This window comes from Oncorhynchus clarkii, chromosome 3, assembly GCF_045791955.1.
Source record: "Oncorhynchus clarkii lewisi isolate Uvic-CL-2024 chromosome 3, UVic_Ocla_1.0, whole genome shotgun sequence".
NCBI lineage: Eukaryota > Metazoa > Chordata > Actinopteri > Salmoniformes > Salmonidae > Oncorhynchus > Oncorhynchus clarkii.
Window position 1 is genome coordinate 1,872,893 of NC_092149.1, and position 23,487 is coordinate 1,896,379.

The following is a 23,487-nucleotide window of genomic DNA, read 5'->3' on the forward strand; positions in this document are numbered from 1 at the left end:
ATGGAAGGTTCTTCCAGGGAATCTGTCACAGCATTCTTTTACAAAAGGTTCAATGGTTTTTCATATTTAAACAAGAGAGTTTCTTTGACGTTTTAAACACAATGGATATTTCTTTGCACGTAGATAGTCTAGGATTATGAAGGTATATACATTAAATTAATGTACAGTGACCTCACATAGATAGGAAAACTACAGTAGAGCTAACAATGCAGTAAAAATATATCTAAATGTTCAGACAGAAAGTTCCACGGTTAGAGAGAACAACCTCACTCTCCAGACCAGGGTGATATGGTACATAGCTGTGAACAGAACCTCGTTGGGTTGGCAAATGGACTTCATGACAAATGGGTATTTTAACGGGCTAACAAGTATTGGTAGCCGCTGCTGTCATTAACAACACTGGACCTATGTTTAAACTAATGTGTCTAAAATGGCATCCTATTCCCTATATAGTGCACTACTTTAGACCAGAGCCCTATTCTCTACATAGCACACTACTTTAGACCAGGACCCTATTCCCTACATAGAGCACTACTATAGACCAGAGCCCTATTCCCTACATAGCGCACTACTTTAGACCAGGGCCCTATTCCCTATATAGTGCACTACTTTAAACCAGAGCCCTATTCCCTACGTAGTGCACTACTTTAGACCAGAGTCCACCCTATTCCCTACATAGTGCACTACTTTAGACCAGAGTCCACCCTATTCCCTACATAGTGCACTACTTTAGACCAGAGTCCACCCTATTCCCTACATAGTGCACTACTTTAGACCAGAGTCCACCCTATTCCCTACATAGTGCACTACTTTAGACCAGAGTCCACCCTAAGACACTTTACTGACTTGTTTATTCATAGCGTCTTCATATACTTGAATTATCACAGTTGATTTAATTGAATGTTAGAAATATATTTATTTTTGTTATAACATTGTGAACATTTATTTTCTTATTTTTTTTTATTTATTTAGTTTTTACTTCAGTTCATTTTAGTAAATACTTTTGTAACACTTATTTTTCTTTAAATTGCATTGTTGGTTAATGGCTTGTAAAGTAAACATTTCACATGTTGTGTTCGGCGCATGTGACAAATAAAATTAGATTTGGATTTGAAACCTGCTGTGGACTAGTGGACTCTCTCTTTACATACATGCAAATTAGTTGGAAATATGCAAATATGGCCTATTTAGTCAACAGTCACCGGCCAATGAATAGAGGACTAGTCTGCAGCACCATCACTGACCAGCCAATAGGACAGAAGATCACGTTGCAGTAAAACCAAGTGGTCAGTTGATGGCGTAATTGAGCCATGGCTGACAGAATGCTGGACAACAAACATGTTGAAATGTTTTGAATCATAATTCTCTGTGTGAAGCCAGTATATATAAAAAAGAGATGATAGATTCTGGATGATAAATACCAGTACTGTATGACACTGGTTGCAACTGGAGATCGTCTAGTTAAATAAAACATAAGTAAACCTCGGGAGGATCACAGCTAGAATAGAAGAACATATTCATTAGTACATGTAATTCATATTCCAATAACGTAGGACAAATGACTGAATATTCATGGGGAGACAGCTAAAACAAACCAAAAAAAAAATCAGAATTATTTTCAGTTTATTTATTGAACAGAAACATGGACATAGAAAACACTGCATGTATTGGACATTACTCTACTGCCTAGGCAGTGTGAATAGGGGTCTGAGACTACATCCCAAATGGAATACTAGTACTTTTGATCAGGACTCATATAGTGCACTATATAGGGAGGGGGTAGGGTCCCATTTGGGATGTAACCGGAGTCAAGATTGCACCACTCAACAGGCTGTTCCATCATGCTTCCTCTACCCACCAACACAGGCTGTTCCATCATACTTCCTCTACCTATCAACACAGGCTGTTCCATCATACTTCCTCTACCTATCAACACAGGCTGTTCCATCATACTTCCTCTACCTATCAACACAGGCTGTTCCATCATGCTTCCTATACCCACCAACATAGGCTGTTCCATCATGCTTCCTCTACCCATCAACACAGGCTGTTCCATCATACTTCCTCTACCTATCAACACAGGCTGTTCCATCATGCTTCCTATACCCACCAACATAGGCTGTTCCATCATGCTTCCTCTACTTATCAACATAGGCTGTTCCATCATGCTTCCTCTACCCATCAATACAGGTTATTCAATATGTCAGACACACAAATCATTTAGAAAAACATCTGAGTATTTTTAAAAAGCAGCATCATGCAGGAAGCCATAAATAAACAAGTTATGAATTATTAAATAAAAAGAAGTCCTTCAAGCTTTTAAAAATATATTGGTTTTCAAAGCTGCTCCTTCAGTACCATGTCAAGTTCTTCTTGTAAATAAATGTCTCCTAGATTAAAAAGTTTAAAAAACACAAGAATCTGAAAACATCCCACTTTTGTTCTTAACCAGCTGCTCTTGGGCACACCACCATAGCTATTATTATTATTATTATTATTATTTAGTGTGTTTGTTATATGGTCAGTAAAGCATTAGCAGCTAGTGACGACACAGAAGCAAAATACAAAAACCTTTGTAAATATCAAATATATAAAAGTGAAAAAAAGGGGATGGGGTTGTGTTTAGAAAATTATATGCAGTCAACATATCAAAGAATATCATACCAGTCAACTTTGGTGAAAAACACCTTAGTAAAAAAAATGTACATTCTCCCAAAATGTGTCCCCCCCCCTCCCATGCCAAATCTAAAGCCAGATTCTCTCACCTTTTCCCAGATTACCAAAAAAGTCAAATACATAAAAACATTGAAAATGTTTTTGTCCTTGAAATTGAACCAAACTACTTACAAACTTCAAATCAGTTAATATATTTTCCTTTTAGAAAATGAAAGCCATTATGTTTTAAAACTAGGGCTGTCAAAGTTAACTCGTTAAATAACGCGTGACATTTGTAATTCCGTAAAAACGAAATTGGACACCGTTAGTCTCCTTTCTTCATCACACGGAACCTTCTGAGCGCTCGTTTCCGCACGGACCGTTTTAAGCGCAACACACAACACGCTCTGTGCCTGGTCACCTCAGTCAGTGTGACCTCGGTCTCAGTGGCGCTGTCGGGCTCTTGTGGTGCACGACGCGCATAGCTTTGAACAACAGTTAAAAGGAAAACGGACATGAAGTTCAACCATAAACACATTCCCAGGCGTTTCTTTAGATAACAGCAAAAACATACATTTGTACAAAAGCGGTTAGCTTACTTATGCTAACGCTAGCTAGCTAACCAAACTAAAATGTTTACAATGCATTGCCCTGATTGCATCTGGAATCAACCAGCTAGCTAACTTCCCACAAAAACATTAAATCCATCCCATTTACCTAACGTTACTGTTTTAGTTTTCAGGTTAAGTTCAGAAAAATATCCCAATTCTAGTAGCAGCTTGTGACTAGTTGGTGTTGAAGAACATGGATCAGTATCCTAGGCTAGATCTAATAGTTGTATTATATTTGACATGACCTCAGACCTGTCTGATACGGTTGTTAATTGGACAGGTTAATTAACATTGGACAGGTTTAAAAGCTCTTTGTCTCCATGGATACAGTTCTAGTTTCCTTATAGTCAACACTCCAATCAGAAATTGGGAGAACACTCATTTAGAATGCCTGAAGCTTTCAGGGCGTGAGTGTGTGTGTGGCAAATGAGGAAGTGTTAAACTTCAAGAACATTGATAAGAGGGAGTAGAGGCCGACTGAAACATTGGGAGCGTTAACATCTATGTTCGCCGTTTATAGTTTAAAATGCCATTAAAAACATTCATACAGGTGATTTTGTCTCTTTCCCTTACAATTCAAAACATAGTATGCCTATAACTCAACGCACTGCTTTTTAAAATGATCCATTTTTTTTAGGGCCAAATTTAATCAAATAAAAAAAAAATATTACTAATGCTATTAACTCTATTAATTATTTGAATCGTTTGACAGCCCTATTTAAAAACTAAACAAATTCACTTTTGCAAATGATTTCCTTTCTGGAAAATGTTTCAACTTAGTATGCTGTTATGGTAGCCATGCAATAACTGCACTCAGGAAGAGAAGTGCACTTAATTGGAATTAAACATTTTAAAAAAGGACCAAACTTATTTAATACACTTCAGAGTACTCTGTTCCACCTCATCCCCCTCTTCTTGTTCCACCTCTCTTTGATCAGTTTGTCAAGTTCACTTGTTCTCAGCTGTAGAACTCCAGCTCCCAGAATCCTCAGCTCTCCAGAAACCAAGAATTCGATTGCATCATTTCCCCACTGCTTCCTCTCCCCCAGTGTCACGGTGACCAGGAATCAAATGCACCATCACCACTATACACATACTAAGGTCCTGTTTGAATCCATTTGATCGCACTATAAAACAGTTCTGTACCGTATGTACAAAAGTCACTCGGGCTCCGTGTGGCTCTCAGAACTTGAAGAGGTTGATAAAGCCCTGTGGAGAAACAGGCTTGCAGCAGCTCTCGGTGTTGTTGGCTGTGCAAGGGTGGTTTGTATCCTGAAACCACACAGAGAGAGAGAGAATTTAGTATAGTAAATTAATTCTAAAGAACCAGAAATAACTGTCTAATTACTATGTAATAAGTGTTAATTGTATTTGAATAGAGAAAGAGAGAGAGAGAGAGCAAGAGAGAGTGATGATGGAATGAGAGATGTTGAAGTGTTGCCAACGCTACCTTCCAGAAGAGGGTGTGACAGTGTGACCCAGAGAGAGACAGAGAGAGACAGAGAGAGACAGAGATGATGGAATGAGAGATGTTGAAGTGTTCCCAACACTACCTTCCAGAAGAGGATGTGGCAGTGTGTGACCCAGAGAGAGACACAGAGAGAGACAGAGAGAGTGATGTTGGAATGAGAGATATTGAAGTGTTCCCAACGCTACCTTCCAGAAGAGGATGTGGCAGTGTGTGACCCAGAGAGAGACAGAGAGCGACAGAGATGATGGAATGAGAGATGTTGAAGTGTTCCCAACACTACCTTCCAGAAGAAGATGTGGCAGTGTGTGACCCAGAGAGAGACACAGAGAGAAACAGAGAGAGTGATGATGGAATGAGAGATGTTGAAGTGTTCCCAACACTACCTTCCAGAAGAGGATGTGGCAGTGTGTGACCCAGAGAGACAGAGAGAGACAGAGAGAGTGATGTTGGAATGAGAGATATTGAAGTGTTCCCAACACTACCTTCCAGAAGAGGATGTGGCAGTGTGTGCAGAACTGCAGGGTTTCACTGTATTGCTCTCTGACAGGGTAGCAGCGACACAGCTTAAAGTACATCTTCTTCCACTCTAACTGGCCCTTGTCTGACACCATCAGACGCTTACGGATCTGCACAGAGAACACACACACACACAACCTTTAGTCATGTTTAACTCCAAATGCTTGCAGCTTTTAATATCTGCACTGCAACAAAATAAAAACACACACACACAAAAAGAGATACATTCAGTTTTAGGGTTAATTAGGTTAAGGGTTAGGAGCTAGGGTTAGCGTTTTAGGGTTAAGGTTAGAATTAGGTTAAGGGTTAGGGTTAGGGTTAGAGTTAGAATTAGGTTAAGGGTTAGGAGCTAGGGTTAAGGTTAGAATTAGGTTAAGGGTTAGGAGCTAGGGTTAGAGTTTTAGGGTTAAGGTTAGAATTAGGTTATGGGTTATGAGCTAGGGTTAGAGTTTTAGGGTTAAGGTTAGAATTAGGTTAAGGGTTAGGAGCTAGGGTTAGAGTTTTAGGGTTAAGGTTAGAATTAGGTTAAGGGTTAGGAGCTAGGGTTAGAGTTTTAGGGTTAAGGTTAGAATTAGGTTAAGGGTTAGGAGCTAGGGTTAGAGTTTTAGGGTTAAGGTTAGAATTAGGTTAAGGGTTAGGAGCTAGGGTTAGAGTTTTAGGGTTAAGGTTAGAATTAGGTTAAGAGTTAGGAGCTAGGGTTAGAGTTTTAGGTTAACGAAAATAAGATTTGAAATGGGACTGAATTGTGTGTCCCCACAAAGTTAGTTATACAAGATGTGTGTATATATAAATAAATACAAGTCTGTACCTGTCTGTCAGTGAAGTGGTACTGGCAGAGCCTCTTCCACAGCAGCCTGTCCTCAGTGAGTTGTCCCAGGTCTGGAGTCACCTGTCCCAAACTGACCAGGTCCCTGCCATCTGACAGACGCTCCATGATGTTCAGCTGCAGGCTGGCAGGCAGGTCTGTCAGGGTCATACCCTTAGACACAGGCTGGAGGGGGGGTGGGGGGGGGTAAACAGTGGGTTAACTGCCTGTTCAGGGGCAGAACGACAGATTTGTACCTTGTCAGCTCGGGGGTTTGAACTTGCAGCCTTCCGGTTACTAGTCCAACGCTCTAACCACTAGGCTACCCTGACACCCCTTCCACATAAGGTGGAAGCTTCTGGTTCGGCTTCCTTTCTACCTTCAGCAACAATATATTCCTTATATCCATTCTTATTAAAGCATCTCTAGTCCTGGGGGTATCAGTGATTGGCTGAATTAGTCCTGGGGGTATCAGTGATTGGCTGAATTCCAACTAGCTGGTCTCACAGGTCTAAAACAACGAAGGTAAATCCAGAAACGTAGAGATGCCTGCAGGATCCCAGGACCAGAGTGGCTCCATTCTATTATAGTCTTTCATTTCCTTGACAGATTCTTTATGATCCTGTAAAAGTTTGGGGGCTCAACCCTGTTGATCTGAATGTTGTCCAGCTGTTGTTGCCACTTCAGGATGTTCTTCATGCTAACTAGCTAACTAACTAGCTGTGCCTGTCCTACTCATCCTGTTGATCTGAATGTTGTCTAGCTGTTATTGCCACTGTAGAATGTTCTCCATGCTAACTAGCTAACTAACTAGCTAACTAGCTGTGCCTGTCCTACTCACCCTGTTGATCTGAATGTTGTCTAGCTGTTATTGCCACTGTAGAATGTTCTCCATGCTAACTAGCTAACTAACTAGCTAGCTAACTAGCTGTGCCTGTCCTACTCACCCTGTTGATCTGAATGTTGTCCAGCTGTTGTTGCCACTGTAGAATGTTCTCCATGCGATGGACCCAACAGTTGATGTTCCCCACCAGAACAGACTTCCCCATATCCTGCACCAGACCACACAGAGACACGTACAGGGTCTGAAGGAGCTCCTTGATGGGCCGAACATTCTGCTGGTCATCGAGGACTGTGGAGGGAGAGGACAAGAGAAAACATTTTCAGCAACTCTCAGGAAGACAAATGGAAGTAGATTTCATTAGTACTTCTAAACATTGTATTATGAATGTGTTATTTCATTATTTTTTTAAAGGATACATCATGTCAGTGCAGTTAACACACGGTGTTCCCTTGGTAGTGCTATTTACACCACCCTGAGCAGTTAATACACATGGTGTTCCCTTGGCAGTGCTATTTACACCACCCTGAGCAGTTAACACACATGGTGTTCCCTTGGTAGTGCTATTTACACCACCCTGAGCAGTTAATACACATGGTGTTCCCTTGGTAGTGCTATTTACACCACCCTGAGCAGTTAACACACATGGTGTCCCCTTGGTAGTGCTATTTACACCACCCTGAGCAGTTAACACACATGGTGTCCCCTTGGTAGTGCTATTTACACCACCCTGAGCAGTTAATACACATGGTGTTCCCTTGGCAGTGCTATTTACACCACCCATTCTAGATCTACCAATGGGTTCATAACATTTCCTAAACAACATGAACCTTTGTTTAGCCTGAAGGAACATCTAGTTTACACAGGAGGACTGTGTGTTGACTGTTATCATTTCCACTGAGAAACATTATGTAGTGGCCATGATTCATTACACCTTCTAGTGGCCATGATTCATTACACCTTCTAGTGGCCATGATTCATTACACCTTCTAGTGGCCATGATTCATTACACCTTCTATCATGAAAAACATGCCGGTCAATGGGTTTTGATGACATTTACATGACCTGGTCTCTTGAGCATGATAAGAGGAAGTATGGAGGTCGTAATGCTCCCCAGACCTGGTTGTTGACATGATTAGAGGAAGTATGGAGGTCGTAATGCTCCCGAGACCTGGTTGTTGACATGATTAGAGGAAGTATGGAGGTCGTAATGCTCCCCAGACCTGGTTGTTGACATGATTAGAGGAAGTATGGAGGTCGTAGTGCTCCCCAGACCTGGTTGATGAGGTTGTTGACATGATTAGAGGAAGTATGGAGGTCGTAGTGCTCCCCAGACCTGGTTGTTGAGGTTGTTGACATGATTAGAGGAAGTATGGAGGTCGTAAAGCTCCCCAGACCTGGTTGTTGACATGATTAGAGGAAGTATGGAGGTAGTAATGCTCCCCAGACCTGGTTGTTGAGGTTGTTGACATGATTAGAGGAAGTATGGAGGTCGTAAAGCTCCCCAGACCTGGTTGTTGACATGATTAGAGGAAGTATGGAGGTCGTAATGCTCCCCAGACCTGGTTGTTGACATGATTAGAGGAAGTATGGAGGTCGTAATGCTCCCCAGACCTGGTTGTTGACATGATTAGAGGAAGTATGGAGGTCGTAATGCTCCCCAGACCTGGTTGTTGACATGATTAGAGGAAGTGTGGAGGTCGTAATGCTCCCCAGACCTAGTTGTTGACATGATTAGAGGAAGTATGCAGGTACACAATAATAAACTAGGAAGTCATGAAGAAATGAAGAGAGAGGGGAGAAAGACCGGATTTGAGATTCAAACAGAAAGAGAGCTCACCTTTATGCACCACTCTCTCCAGGATGTTCATGTAATTTTTCTGAGCCACTCCGCTGAGCGAGGGCAGCTGGGACTTGGCAATGAGCTCCAGCAGCTAGAAAGAGAGACAGAGAGAGAGAGACAGAGAGAGCCAGAGAGAGAGAGAGACAGAGAGAGAGACAGAAAACAGACATAAATATCAGCAGGCCTACTGTCAGACTCACAGACTCTCTGTGTTCCTCCATTACTTACTGTTTGCTATGCTTCTCTGTCTCTGCGTCACAAATAGCAAGGGCCTGGTCAAAAGCAGTGCACTATGGGCCCTGGTCAAAAGCAGTGCGCTACAAAGGAAATAGAGTGCCATTTGGGACTCAAGCTGTTCTTCCATGACTGACTGCTTATTATGGTTTTTCTCTCTGTATGTGTAGGAAGACAGACTGAGCTCATTTCAAAACAACCTCCAGGTCTCTAACTATCAGCAGACTGTTGGAACAGAGGAGGTGTCTCCACGTCTCTATCAGCAGACTGTTGGAACAGAGGAGGTGTCTCCACGTCTCTATCAGCAGACTGTTGGAACGGAGGAGGTGTCTCCTGGTCTCTATCAGCAGACTGTTGGAACAGAGGAGGTGTCTCCTGGTCTCTATCAGCAGACTGTTGGAACAGAGGAGGTGTCTCCTGGTCTCTATCAGCAGACTGTTGGAACAGAGGAGGTGTCTCCTGGTCTCTATCAGCAGACTGTTGGAACAGAGGAGGTGTCTCCTGGTCTCTATCAGCAGACTGTTGGAACAGAGGAGGTGTCTCCACGTCTCTAACTATCATCAGACTGTTGGAACGGAGGAGATGTCTCCTGGTCTCTATCATCACACTTTTGGAACAGAGGTGGTGTCTCCACGTCTCTAACTATCATCAGACTGTTGGAACGGAGGAGGTGTCTCCACATCTCTATCAGCAGACTGTTGGAACAGAGGAGGTGTCTCCACATCTCTATCAGCAGACTGTTGGAACAGAGGAGGTGTCTCCTGGTCTCTATCATCAGACTGTTGGAACGGGGGAGGTGTCTCCACGTCTCTAACTATCATCAGACTGTTGGAACGGAGGAGGTGTCCCCTGGTCTCTAACTATCAGCAGACTGTTGGAACGGAGGAGGTGTTTGGAAACTCTGCACCTGGCTAGAACTCTCTAGCCCCATCATGACTCAGTGGATACACAGACACATTCTTGAAAGGGAACATCTATGCATGAATCCTATAAGGGCTTTAGAGCGTGCTCGTGTGTGTGTGTGTGTGTCTCCCCCTGTGTGTTTACATGCCTACAGTATCCCTGCCACTAGAACACTGTTCCCACTGGCTGGGGCAGGTTGTCTTGCCCAAGCCCTGGCTGGGGCAGGGTGTCTCTAGTCCAACACAGTGTACACCACAGCATCTAGTCCAACACAGTGTACACCACAGCATCTAGTCCAACACAGTGTACACCACAGCATCTAGTCCAACACAGTGTACACCACGGCATCTAGTCCAACACAGTGTACACCACAGCATCTAGTCCAACACACTGTACACCACAGCATCTAGTCCAACACAGTGTACACCACAGCATCTAGTCCAACACAGTGTACACCACAGCATCTAGTCCAACACACTGTACACCACGGCATCTAGTCCAACACAATGTACACCACGGCCAGGACAGGGGTGGCATGTGTGGCATGCAACAACAGACACAGCTACTGACACCATGGAGAAACTGGTCCTTACACCAGTCTGGACAGGACATGTGACCATTGTCAGCACCCCCCCCCCCCCCCCCCCCCACAAACAAAACACAAGAGCCCCTTAAGGCGTCCACATGCTTCCCATCCCAAACAGTTTACGCATATCAATAAATAAATAAATAAATAAATAAATAAATATATATATATAATGACCACATTCAGTGGCGTTTCTGTTCTTCGGTGAAGGTTGTTTTTTTTTGTGGTTGTTAGTGCAGAACATTTTGTCTCCAAGGCAAGCCTCAGGTCGGGGGCCTCAGGTCGGGGGCCTCAGGTCGGGGGCCTCAGGTCGGGGGCCTCAGGTCGGGGGCCTCAGGTCGGGGGCCTCAGGTCGGGGGCCTCAGGTCGGGGGCCTCAGGTCGGGGGCCTCAGGTCGGGGGCCTCAGGTCGGGGGCCTCAGGTCTCAGGTCGGGGGCCTCAGGTCTCAGGTCGGGGGCCTCAGGTCTCAGGTCGGGGGCCTCAGGTCTCAGGTCGGGGGTCTCAGGTCGGGGGCCTCAGGTCTCAGGTCGGGGGCCTCAGGTCTCAGGTCGGGGGCCTCAGGTCTCAGGACGGGGGCCTCAGGTCGGGGGCCTCAGTCGACGCCCCTTCGCCAGTGATTGGTCAACAGTAGGAGTTCTTCAGTTGAAGGGTTTGTTTTCATTCGACGAATATCAAAATCGTTTTCATGCAAAAAAAAAAATCCACTTGGAAAATATTAAAACAAACATCTTTGTTAGATTGTAAAATTGTACGACTAAGATCTCCTCTGTAAACATGAATGATAGATTGGGGGCGGATCCCGAGTGGCGCAGTGGTTTAAGGCGTCACTACAGACCCGGGTTCGTTCCCAGGCGGTGTCACAACCGGTCGTGATCGGGAGTACCATTGGGCGACGCACAATTGGCACAGCGTCGTGCGGGTTAGGGGAGGTGCTTTCCTTGGCTCATCGCGCTCTAGCGTCTCCTTGTGGCGGGCCGGGCACCTGCAGGCTGACTCGGACGGCAGTCGAACAGCGTTTCCTCCAACACATTGGTGCGGCTGGCTTCCGGGTTAAGCGGACGGGGTGTTGTGAAGTGCAGTTTTGGCGGGTCATGTTTCAGAGGACGCATGACTCGACCTTCGCCTCCCGAGCACGTAGGGGAGTTGCAGCGATGAGACAAGATCATAATTGAGAAAAAAGGAGGTCAAATAAAACAATCATAATAATTAATTACAGATTTATTGAGTTATCTGCGATTAATTCTGACTATTTTTAGGAAGTGTATCATGGCTACAGCATCTCAAAATGGACGCATTTTTCTCATTTTTCAAGCGAAGGTCTTTTATTGAGTTCGGCTAGGCGCCAGCCAAACTGAAGCATGCGGAAGGCTTTACACTCCCCTCAACCTCCCTCAAGTGTCTGAGTGTGCCTCTCCTCTCCCTCCACCCCCACCCTACCTCTTCACAGCCCCAACAAGTGTCTGTGCGTGGAGGAATGGCAGCAGTAGGTCAGGACATTGTGTATATGTGTGTGTACTTATAGCCTCCACTCTACACTAACTAACCGTCAACGTAGGTTTTGTGGGTCTCCATTTCCACTAACCCAGAGAGTATTGCAGGTTTTGTGGGTCTCCATTTCCACTAACCCAGAGAGTATTGCAGGTTTTGTGGGTCTCCATTTCCACTAACCCAGAGAGTATTGTAGGTTTTGTCAGTCTCCATTTCCACTAACCCAGAGAGTATTGCAGGTTTTGTGGGTCTCCATTTCCACTAACCCAGAGAGTATTGTAGGTTTTGTCGGTCTCCATTTCCACTAACCCAGAGAGTATTGTAGGTTGTCGGTCTCCATTTCCACTAACCCAGAGAGTATTGCCTAATAGATCAACAACTTGGCTGTGTTTCCATGATCGTTGTTGTGTCACCCTATGGGCCCTGCTTAAAAAGTAGTGCACTACATTATATAGGGAATACGGTGGCATTTGGGGTCCCGGACAAAGTAGTGCACTACATTATATAGGGAATACGGTGGCATTTGGGGTCCCGGACAAAGTAGTGCACTACATTATATAGGGAATACGGTGGCATTTGGGGTCCCGGACAAAGTAGTGCACTACATTATATAGGGAATACAGTGGCATTTGGGACGCAGTGGTAAACCTGATCTGTGTGGTGTAAACCTGATCTGTGGTAAACCTGATCTGTGGTAAACCTGATCTGTGTGGTGTAAACCTGATCTGTGTGGTGTAAACCTGATCTGTGTGGGGTAAACCTGATCTGTGTGGTGTAAACCTGATCGGTGTGGGGTAAACCTGATCTGGGGTAAACCTGATCGGTGTGGTAAACCTGATCTGTGTGGTGTAAACCTGATCTGTGTGGTGTAAACCTGATCTGTGGTAAACCTGATCGGTGTGGGGTAAACCTGATCGGTGTGGGGTAAACCTGATCGGTGTGGGGTAAACCTGATCGGTGTGGGGTAAACCTGATCGGTGTGGGGTAAACCTGATCGGTGTGGGGTAAACCTGATCGGTGTGGGGTAAACCTGATCGGTGTGGGGTAAACCTGATCTGTGTGGTGTAAACCTGATCTGTGTGGTGTAAACCTGATCTGTGTGGTGTAAACCTGATCTGTGTGGTGTAAACCTGATCTGTGGTAAACGAGAACCTCACTAATACCATGCAGCAGCAGTAGAACACTAACCTGAACAGCACATCCTAGACCAAATATATATATTTGGTCTAGGATGTGCTGTTCAGGTTAGTGTATGTGTATGTGTATGTGTATATGTATATATATATGCCCCTACTACCGTTACCTAAGATATTATTCTGATGATCGTCTGTACTTACTGTTCAGAATATTCTAGTTCTCTTTTAAATCAACAGAGAGAGAGAGATGTGTTCAAAGCAGACCACAAAACACACACCGTATCGCTCTCTCCCTCACAGAGTCTCTCTCGCTCCCTCACAGGCCGCTGTGAGTTGAGAATATCTCCAAAGAGCCTCTTGTCTGGAGAGAAGTGATAAGGCCCAGAGAGAGAGAGACAGCAGAGAGAGAGAAGAGAGAGACAGCAGAGAGAGAGAAGAGAGAGACAGCAGAGAGAGAAAGAAGAAGAGAGACAGCAGAGAGAGAAAGAAGAAGAGAGACAGCAGAGAGAGAAAGAAGAAGAGAGACAGCAGAGAGAAAGAAGAAGAGAGACAGCAGAGAGAAAGAAGAAGAGAGACAGCAGAGAGAAAGAAGAAGAGAGACAGCAGAGAGAAAGAGAGAGACAGCAGAGAGAAAGAGAGAGACAGCAGAGAGAAAGAGAGAGACAGCAGAGAGAAAGAGAGAGACAGCAGAGAGAAAGAGAGAGACAGCAGAGAGAAAGAGAGAGACAGCAGAGAGAAAGAGAGAGACAGCAGAGAGAAAGAGAGACAGCAGAGAGACAGCAGAGAGAGAGAAGAGAGCGAGCAAGAGACCTACACGCCCAGGACATAACACAGCCCTTTAAACACCCCTCAGTACTGTGTCTGAGGTTAACCCTTTAAAAAGGTTTAAACTCCTACTCTCTATGGTAACACCCTTTAATGTTCAACATTACATTAGTATGAATGCACAATGTGATATTTGTCATTTTCCTAAGGTGACGCCGAAGGACAATTCACATCCTCAGATGGACAATAAAGTTATATTCCAATTTCATAGGAATCCTCAGATGGACAATAAAGGTATGTTCCAATCTCATGGGAATCCTCAGATGGACAATAAAGTTATATTCCAATCTCATAGGAATCCTCAGATGGACAATAAAGTTATGTTCCAATCTCATAGGAATCCTCAGATGGACAATAAAGTTATATTCCCATCTCATAGGAATCCTCAGATGGACAATAAAGTTATATTCCAATCTCATGGTAATCCTCAGATGGACAATAAAGTTATGTTCCAATCTCATAGGAATCCTCAGATGGACAATAAAGTTATATTCCAATCTCATAGGAATCCTCAGATGGACAATAAAGTTATATTCCAATCTCATGGGAATCCCCCGATGGACAATAAAGTTATATTCCAATCTCATGGGAATCCTCAGATGGACAATAAAGTTATATTCCAATCTCATAGGAATCCCCCGATGGGAACATAACTTTATTGTCCAATCTCGTAGGAATCCCTTCATGATGATTTAACACAGGAGTAGAAGGGAGAAGTCAACCCACCCGTACGACATAGTTGAACCTCCGGTTGTCCTTGATGGCACTGCAGAAGTCCAGCCGGTTGAACGCTTCTCCCAGAGTGCAGTAACCATGACGCTGGGATAATTAGGAACGATCGGGTATTAGTGTCTGGTTCAGGGGCAACAGGGTATACAGTAACTGTTTATGTTTAGAATGACTATGTTAATAAAGAGACAGTCCTTCCTTCCTTCCTTACCTCTTTAGTGCTTCCTTTGTGAACGTAAATCCATTTCTCTTTGTGGAAATCTGTAGGAAAAAGGAGAGTGTGTTATTGAGGACATACATTTTTTTTTAAAGACTGAGCATCACCGTGGAGACGACCATTTCCTGTGTAAAATGTCTTTATAATGTCATTGGCCGGTACTGTAATACTGTAGGTTAAACTTACAGGGAATCTTTGCGTTGTTGTTCATGAAGTCTTTCCTTCTCTTCTTGGCTGCCATGTCGTATGTAACAGACAGACGCAGATTCTCCTGGAAGCAATCGTCCTCTGTTTTGCAATAGCTGGAAGACAGACCATACATCCTGTTAGCAACAGCTGGAAGACAGACCATACATCCTGTTAGCAACAGCTGGAAGACAGACCATACATCCAGTTACCCATAGCTGGAAGACAGACCATACATCCAGTTACCCATAGCTGGAAGACAGACCATACATCCAGTTACCCATAGCTGGAAGACAGATCATACATCCTGTTAGCAACAGCTGGAAGACAGACCATACATCCTGTTAGCCATAGCTGGAAGACTGACCATACATCCTGTTAGCAATAGCTGGAAGACTGACCATACATTCTGTTAGCAATAGCTGGAAGACTGACCATACATTCTGTTAGCAATAGCTGGAAGACTGACCATACATTCTGTTAGCAATAGCTGGAAGACAGACCATACATCCTGTTAGCCATAGCTGGAAGACTGACCATACATCCAGTTACCCATAGCTGGAAGACAGACCATACATCCTGTTAGCAATAGCTGGAAGACAGACCATACATCCTGTTAGCAATAGCTGGAAGACAGACCATACATCCAGTTTAGCAATAGCTGGAAGACTGACCATACATCCTGTTAGCCATAGCTGGAAGACTGACCATACATCCTGTTAGCAATAGCTGGAAGACAGACCATACATCCTGTTAGCAATAGCTGGAAGACTGACCATACATCCTGTTAGCAATAGCTGGAAGACAGACCATACATCCTGTTAGCAATAGCTGGAAGACTGACCATACATCCTGTTAGCCATAGCTGGAAGACTGACCATACATCCTGTTAGCCATAGCTGGAAGACAGACCATACATCCAGTTACCCATAGCTGGAAGACAGACCATACATCCTGTTAGCAATAGCTGGAAGACTGACCATACATCCTGTTAGCCATAGCTGGAAGACTGACCATACATCCTGTTAGCCATAGCTGGAAGACTGACCATACACCCTGTTACCCATAGCTGGAAGACTGACCATACATCCTGTTAGCCATAGCTGGAAGACTGACCATACACCCTGTTACCCATAGCTGGAAGACTGACCATACATCCTGTTACCCATAGCTGGAAGACTGACCATACATCCTGTTACCAATAGCTGGAAGACAGACCATACATCCTGTTAGCAATAGCTGGAAGACAGACCATACATCCAGTTTAGCAATAGCTGGAAGACTGACCATGCATCCTATTAGCAATAGCTGGAAGACAGACCATACATCCTGTTAGCAATAGCTGGAAGACTGACCATACATCCTGTTAGCAATAGCTGGAAGACTGACCATACATCCTGTTAGCAATAGCTGGAAGACTGACCATACATCCTGTTAGCAATAGCTGGAAGACTGACCATACATCCTGTTAGCCATAGCTGGAAGACTGACCATACATCCTGTTAGCCATAGCTGGAAGACTGACCATACATCCTGTTAGCCATAGCTGGAAGACTGACCATACACCCAGTTACACATCTGGTGTACAAAAAGCTACATTTATTCACTTTAAACAAACACAAAATGGTTGAGTTTTATCATTGTATGAAATGTTTTTAAAAATGGCTCATTTGAGATGATTGTTTTCCAAACAGGTGGGCATATAGTTGGCTTCAAACTGCCTGGAGTCAGGTTCCACTGTAATTCCAACAGACGTCGTCTAATCCCATCACTTGTACAGTAGTTATTTATAGCACAATGATTAACGAGTAGGAACACAGGCTCAAAACACACAATAACAACAACACAATAACGTCTCCTGCTTAGCCGTAGTTTTAACAGCAAGAGCGAATACCGTATTGTGATTAAACGTCACATTAGGTTTCTATCACTTATCTATTTATCGCTTATTTTAGAGGTAGACTGAATGTCCAATTGTCAATATGAATATATTTTTTCTCCTTCTCCGTCCCCCTGCCGCAATCTCTCAATTGAAGGGGATTTATTGGTATGGGAAACATGTGTTAACATGGCCAACGCAAGTGAACTAGATAATAAACAAACGTGTCTCTCTCTCTATCGCTCTCTCAGAGCATTTCATGGAAAACTCCTTGGATAACTTGATGGCGCACTTCAGTTGTTCTCGATGTCACTAGCTGGTGTCGATGCTGCTCAAGACTAAATGTATCAGGAAGCACAAACACAACAAAAAATAAACTCAGTTTCCGATACTGACCTCACGTCTGAGTCATTGCTGTTTTTGTCGTCTAAAGAATAGTTTTTCCATCCTTCTTCAGTTTTAACCCAGCTCTGACCCGGGGACCGCCAATCCTGTCCTAGAAAAGGCATTCTCGACAGTTTAAAAATCAACAACGCCGAAAGAAAATGATAGTTCTGACTTTATGTTGAAGAACGTTAAATGTTGTAAGATACAGGTTTGTTTTTGTCTCCCGTCTGGTCTTCAATAAAGTGTCTGATGTGTTGTCTAGTATTGTGAGTGCGCAGCGGCCCTTTTTATTCTCCTGTGAACAATCCGGAAAGTCAACACTTGAGCTCCTCCCCCTTTTTGGAAACTGTGCGGCAACACGTGGCTTTGTTTATCTTCTTCGCTATTGCAAAACGACCCAGGGAAGGAATACTGTCACCCACAGTGGGGGTTTAGGGGGCAAATGTCCTGTGCTGGAAGATACATGAACCATTTTATACTGCTGAATCAGAGCTTTTTAATTTGACCTTGGCACAACAAGCCTTTCTTGATGACGTAGTTAAAATAATCTTATCCGTTTCTGTAAAATTCCCCTGACTCATCCCTGGAAGTTAAAAATGAAGTCTCTTCTCAGGATTCTGCTAGAGTACAGGGTTACATTGGGGTGGAAACAAGATGTGTAAGGGGGGAGGGAGGTAAATTGAGCCGCACTCTAGGAAAACATACACCAAATTAATAATTCCACCAAATATTTAGGAAGAGGTCATCGTTTCATGGAGTCTGTGAAGGAAGAAACCACTTGGAAAAAGTGGTGAGCAAGTTATGTGCATCGATTTTCACCAAGTCAGATGAATGTATTAGGCTGGAGGTTTCCTTGTAGCTCTGTGGGCTAGTAGTTTGCCTTGGGGTAAGTTTAGCCAATGGCCTTGGAGTATCCAATGGTTGAGTCAATGGCCTTGGAGTATCCAATGGTTGAGTCAATGGCCTTGGAGTATCCAATGGTTGAGTCAATGGCCTTGGAGTATCCAATGGTTGAGTCAATGGCCTTGGAGTATCCAATGGTTGAGTCAATGGCCTTGGAGTATCCAATGGTTGAGCCAATGGCCTTGGAGTATCCAATGGTTGAGCCAATGGCCTTGGAGTATCCAATGGTTGAGCCAATGGCCTTGGAGTATCCAATGGCTGAGCCAATGGCCTTGGAGTATCCAATGGTTGAGCCAATGGCGTTGGAGTATCCAATGGTTGAGCCAATGGCCTTGGAGTATCCGATGGTTGAGCCAATGGCCTTGGAGTATCCAATGGTTGAGCCAATGGCAAGTTGAGGAAATTAGAACAGACTGGGTAACTGGAGTCTCAGTAGAACAGACTGGGTAACTGGAGTCTCAATAGAACAGACTGGGTAACTGGAGTCTCAGTATAACAGACTGGGTAACTGGAGTCTCAGTAGAACAGACTGGGTAACTGGAGTCTCAGTAGAACAGACTGGGTAACTGGAGTCTCAATAGAACAGACTGAGTAACTGGAGTCTCAGTAGAACAGACTGGGTAACTGGAGTCTCAGTAGAACAGACTGGGTAACTGGAGTCTCAGTAGAACAGACTGGGTAACTGGAGTCTCAGTAGAACAGACTGGGTAACTGGAGTCTCAGTAGAACAGACTGGGTAACTGGAGTCTCAGTAGAACAGACTGGGTAACTGGAGTCTCAGTAGAACAGACTGGGTAACTGGAGTCTCAGTAGAACAGACTGGGTAACAGGAGTCTCAGTAGAACAGACTGGGTAACTGGAGTCTCAGTAGAACAGACTGGGTAACTGGTGTCTCAGTAGAACAGACTGGGTAACTGGAGTCTCAGTAGAACAGACTGGGTAACTGGAGTCTCAGTAGAACAGACTGGGTAACTGGAGTCCCAGTAGAACAGACTGGGTAGCTGGAGTCTCAGTAGAACAGACTGGGTAACTGGAGTCTCAGAGCAGGAGTCTCAGTAGAACAGACTGGGTAACTGGAGTCTCAGTAGGACAGACTGGGTAACTGGAGTCTCAGTAGAACAGACTGGGTGCTGGACTCTCAGTAGAACAGACTGGGTAACTGGAGTCTCAGTAGAACAGACTGGGTAACTGGAGTCTCAGTAGAACAGACTGGGTAACTGGAGTCTCAGTAGAACAGACTGGGTAACTGGAGTCTCAGTAGAACAGACTGGGTAACTGGAGTCTCAGTAGAACAGACTGGGTAACTGGAGTCCCAGTAGAACAGTGGGTAACTGGAGTCTCAGTAGAACAGACTGGGTAACTGGAGTCTCAGTAGAACAGACTGGGTAACTGGAGTCTCAGTAGAACAGACTGGGTAACTGGAGTCCCAGTAGAACAGACTGGGTAACTGGAGTCTCAGTAGAACAGACTGGGTAACTGCAGTCCCAGTAGAACAGACTGGGTAACTGTAGTCTCAGTAGAACAGACTGGGTAACTAGAGTCTCAGTAGGACAGACTGGGTAACTGGAGTCTCAGTAGGACAGACTGGGTAACTGGAGTCTCAGTAAAACAGACTGGGTAACTGCAGTCCCAGTAGAACAGACTGGGTAACTGGAGTCTCAGTAGAACAGACTGGGTAACTGGAGTCTCAGTAGAACAGACTGGGTAACTGGAGTCTCAGAGCAGGAGTCTCAGTAGAACAGACTGGGTAACTGGAGTCTCAGTAGGACAGACTGGGTAACTGGAGTCTCAGTAGAACAGACTGGGTGCTGGACTCTCAGTAGAACAGACTGGGTAACTGGAGTCTCAGTAGAACAGACTGGGTAACTGGAGTCTCAGTAGAACAGACTGGGTAACTGGAGTCTCAGTAGAACAGACTGGGTAACTGGAGTCTCAGTAGAACAGACTGGGTAACTGGAGTCTCAGTAGAACAGACTGGGTAACTGGAGTCCCAGTAGAACAGACTGGGTAACTGGAGTCTCAGTAGAACAGACTGGGTAACTGGAGTCTCAGTAGAACAGACTGGGTAACTAGAGTCTCAGTAGGACAGACTGGGTAACTGGAGTCTCAGTAGAACAGACTGGGTAACTGGAGTCTCAGTAGAACAGACTGGGTAACTGGAGTCTCAGTAGAACAGACTGGGTAACTGGAGTCTCAGTAGAACATACTGGGTAACTGGAGTCCCAGTAGAACAGACTGGGTAACTGGAGTCTCAGTAGAACAGACTGGGTAACTGCAGTCCCAGTAGAACAGACTGGGTAACTGTAGTCTCAGTAGAACAGACTGGGTAACTAGAGTCTCAGTAGGACAGACTGGGTAACTGGAGTCTCAGTAGGACAGACTGGGTAACTGGAGTCTCAGTAAAACAGACTGGGTAACTGCAGTCCCAGTAGAACAGACTGGGTAACTGGAGTCTCAGTAGAACAGACTGGGTAACTGGAGTCTCAGTAGAACAGACTGGGTAACTGGAGTCTCAGTAGAACAGACTGGGTAACTGGAGTCTCAGTAGAACAGACTGGGTAACTGGAGTCTCAGTAGAACAGACTGGGTAACTGGAGTCTCAGTAGAACAGACTGGGTAACTGGAGTCTCAGTAGAACAGACTGGGTAACTAGAGCCTCAGAGCAGGTGTCTCAGCCTGGTTGACTGGTCCGGCCTGGATTGTCCTGTTATACACAAAAGGTCACAGGTCACATTCAGACCACAGCCTAGAAACATCAACAACACCAGACGAGACCAGATGAGACCAGATGAGACCAGACGAGACCAGATGAGACCAGACGAGACCAAAGGAGACCAGATGAGACCAGAGGAAACGAGGGGACACCAGACGAGACCAGATGAGACCAGAGGAGACCAGATGAGACCAGACGAGACCAGATGAGACCAGAGGAGACGAGATGAGACCAGACGAGACCAGAGACCAAATGAGACCAGAGGAGACCAGATGAGACCAGAGGAGACCAGATGAGACCAGAGGAGACCAGTTGAGACCAGATGAGACCAGACGAGACCAAAGGATACGAGATGAGACCAGAGGAGACCAGAGGAGACCAGATGAGACCAGACGAGACCAGAGGAGACCAGAGGAGACCAGATGAGACCAGACGAGACCAGATGAGACCAGAGGAGACCAGATGAGACCAGATTAGACCAGAGGAGACCAGATGAGACCAGATTAGACCAGACGAGACCAAAGGAGACCAGCATGTGATGTGATGTGTTGTATTTTGATATGATATGATAAGATATGATGTTTTATGATGTGATGTGATGTGATGTGTTGTGATGTGATGTGTTATGATGTGATGTGTTATGATGTGATGTGTTATGATGTGATGTGTTATGATGTGATGTGTTATGATGTGATGTGTTATGATGTGATGTGTTATGATGTGATGTGTTATGATGTGATGTGTTATGATGTGATGTGTTGTGATGTGATGTGTTATGATGTGATGTGTTATGATGTGATGTGTTGTGATGTGTTGTATTTTGATATGATAAGATATGATATGATGTTTTATGATGTGATATGAAATGATATGATGTGATGTTTTATGATAAGATATGATGTTTTATGATGTGACATGAAATGAAGTGTTATGATATTTTGTGCACACACAAATGCACACTTCCAGTCGGATGCACACTCTGAAACGCTAACTATACATTCATAATGTTCTGTTTCTTTGTAACGTTGAGCAACGTGACAGTTGTTCTTCTCCCAAAATACCCCCCCCCCCCCTTGCAAAGTTACACCCGGCACCAGATGCAACCAGAGCAGGGGCTTTCCTAGAGGTCCATGTGGATGACATTTCCCTTGTTGAAACAGGACAACATTACAGAAACACCAGACTGGTGTGGCGGGACCAAACACATCCAAACATCCAATCATAATAGAATAAGACAACACAACACGTATATATTATTGACTGGTAATCAGGTCAGTTAGTAGAGCATGGCTCTTGCAATGTCAGGATAGTGGGTTGGATTCCCAGGACCCCCCATACGTAAACAAAAGCAGATATATCCTGATTGTTTAAAAAAATTGATCAAACACTGATGAACAGAACTGTCTGATTCCTCTCTCTCTCTCTCTTTCTCTTTCTGTCTCTCTATTTCTCTCTCTCTGTCTCTGTCTCTCTGTTTCTCTCTCTCCCTCTCTCTCTCTGTTTGTGTTATGGCTGTCAGACAGCACATGACCCTCTCTCTCTCTCTGCTCTCTCTCTCTCTCTCTCTCTCTCTCTCCTTCTGTCTCTCTCTCGCTCTCTCTCTGTCTCTCTCTCTCTGCTCTCTCTCTCTCTCTCTCTCTCTGTCTCTCTCTCTCTGCTCTCTCTCTCTGTCTCTCTCTCTCTCTCTCTCTGTCTCTCTCTCTCTCCGTCTGTCTGTGTTTGTGTTGTGGCTGTCAGACAGCACCTGACCCTCCCGTCTCTCTCTCTCCTCTCCACCTGTTGTTGTCCCTCATCAGTTGAATCAGTTTCATCATCTCTCAGGTGGTCTTGTGAAACTGTTCCTCCCTGTGGGCTCCGGGCTGTCACATCTGCCTGTCATGAAGCCAGTGTAGCAGCCGGCAGTCCACACGACTCACGTGGTGTAATGTTTCCCCCTCTCCTGTTTGTTTACTAAAATAACCCCAGATCATCTATACTTTCCAGCACCCCTCCTGCCCCCCTCTCACCCCTCCATCCCTCCATCCTTCACTCGTCTATCCCCTCACCCTTCACCCTTTACCGGTTGGCACGGAACAATCTGGTTTTCAAAGAAATGTCAGTTGAGATGCGATAATAACTACTAACTAGAGACTGTCATTTACTCAGCATAGACGTTGGGCTGTCACGAGACTGTCGTACTCAGCACAGACGTTGGGCTGTCACGAGACTGTCATTTACTCAGCATAGACGGTTGGGCTGTCATGAGACTGTCATTTACTCAGCATAGACGTTGGGCTGTCACGAGACTGTCATTTACTCAGCATAGACGTTGGGCTGTCATGAGACTGTCATTTACTCAGCATAGACGTTGGGCTGTAACGAGACTGTAATTTACTCAGCATAGACGTTGGGCTGTCACGAGACTGTCATTTACTCAGCATAGACGGTTGGGCTGTCACGAGACTGTCATTTACTCAGCATAGACGGTTGGGCTGTCACGAGACTGTCATTTACTCAGCATAGACGTTGGCCTGTCACGAGACTGTCATTTACTCAGCATAGACGTTGGGCTGTCACGAG

The 23,487-nt window shown here is 44.7% G+C and overlaps 1 protein-coding gene across 4 annotated transcripts; it reads right to left on the reverse strand.

Moving 5' to 3' along the window:
• Window positions 1-896: 896 nt before the first annotated feature.
• LOC139386507 (F-box only protein 32-like) lies at window positions 897-17,601 on the reverse strand. 4 transcript variants are annotated; one of them, XR_011629059.1, is made up of 10 exons: window positions 17,322-17,589; window positions 15,047-15,162; window positions 14,855-14,904; window positions 14,641-14,733; window positions 8,740-8,833; window positions 7,006-7,190; window positions 6,062-6,244; window positions 5,220-5,363; window positions 2,071-4,538; window positions 897-1,890 (listed from the first exon to the last, which is right to left on the reverse strand). XR_011629059.1 is itself a non-coding variant. In XM_071132101.1 (9 exons), exons 1-9 carry the CDS (start codon window positions 17,432-17,434, stop codon window positions 4,449-4,451), a joined length of 1,068 nt encoding a protein of 355 aa, XP_070988202.1. In that variant the 5' UTR covers window positions 17,435-17,601; the 3' UTR covers window positions 1,963-4,448. The 4 variants fall into 4 exon arrangements, 1 of the variants encoding a protein (XP_070988202.1); XR_011629058.1 differs by having other exon boundaries at window positions 1,502-2,119; window positions 2,189-4,538; XR_011629060.1 differs by having other exon boundaries at window positions 1,610-1,890; window positions 1,999-4,538.
• Between the last annotated feature and the right edge of the window lie 5,886 nt (window positions 17,602-23,487).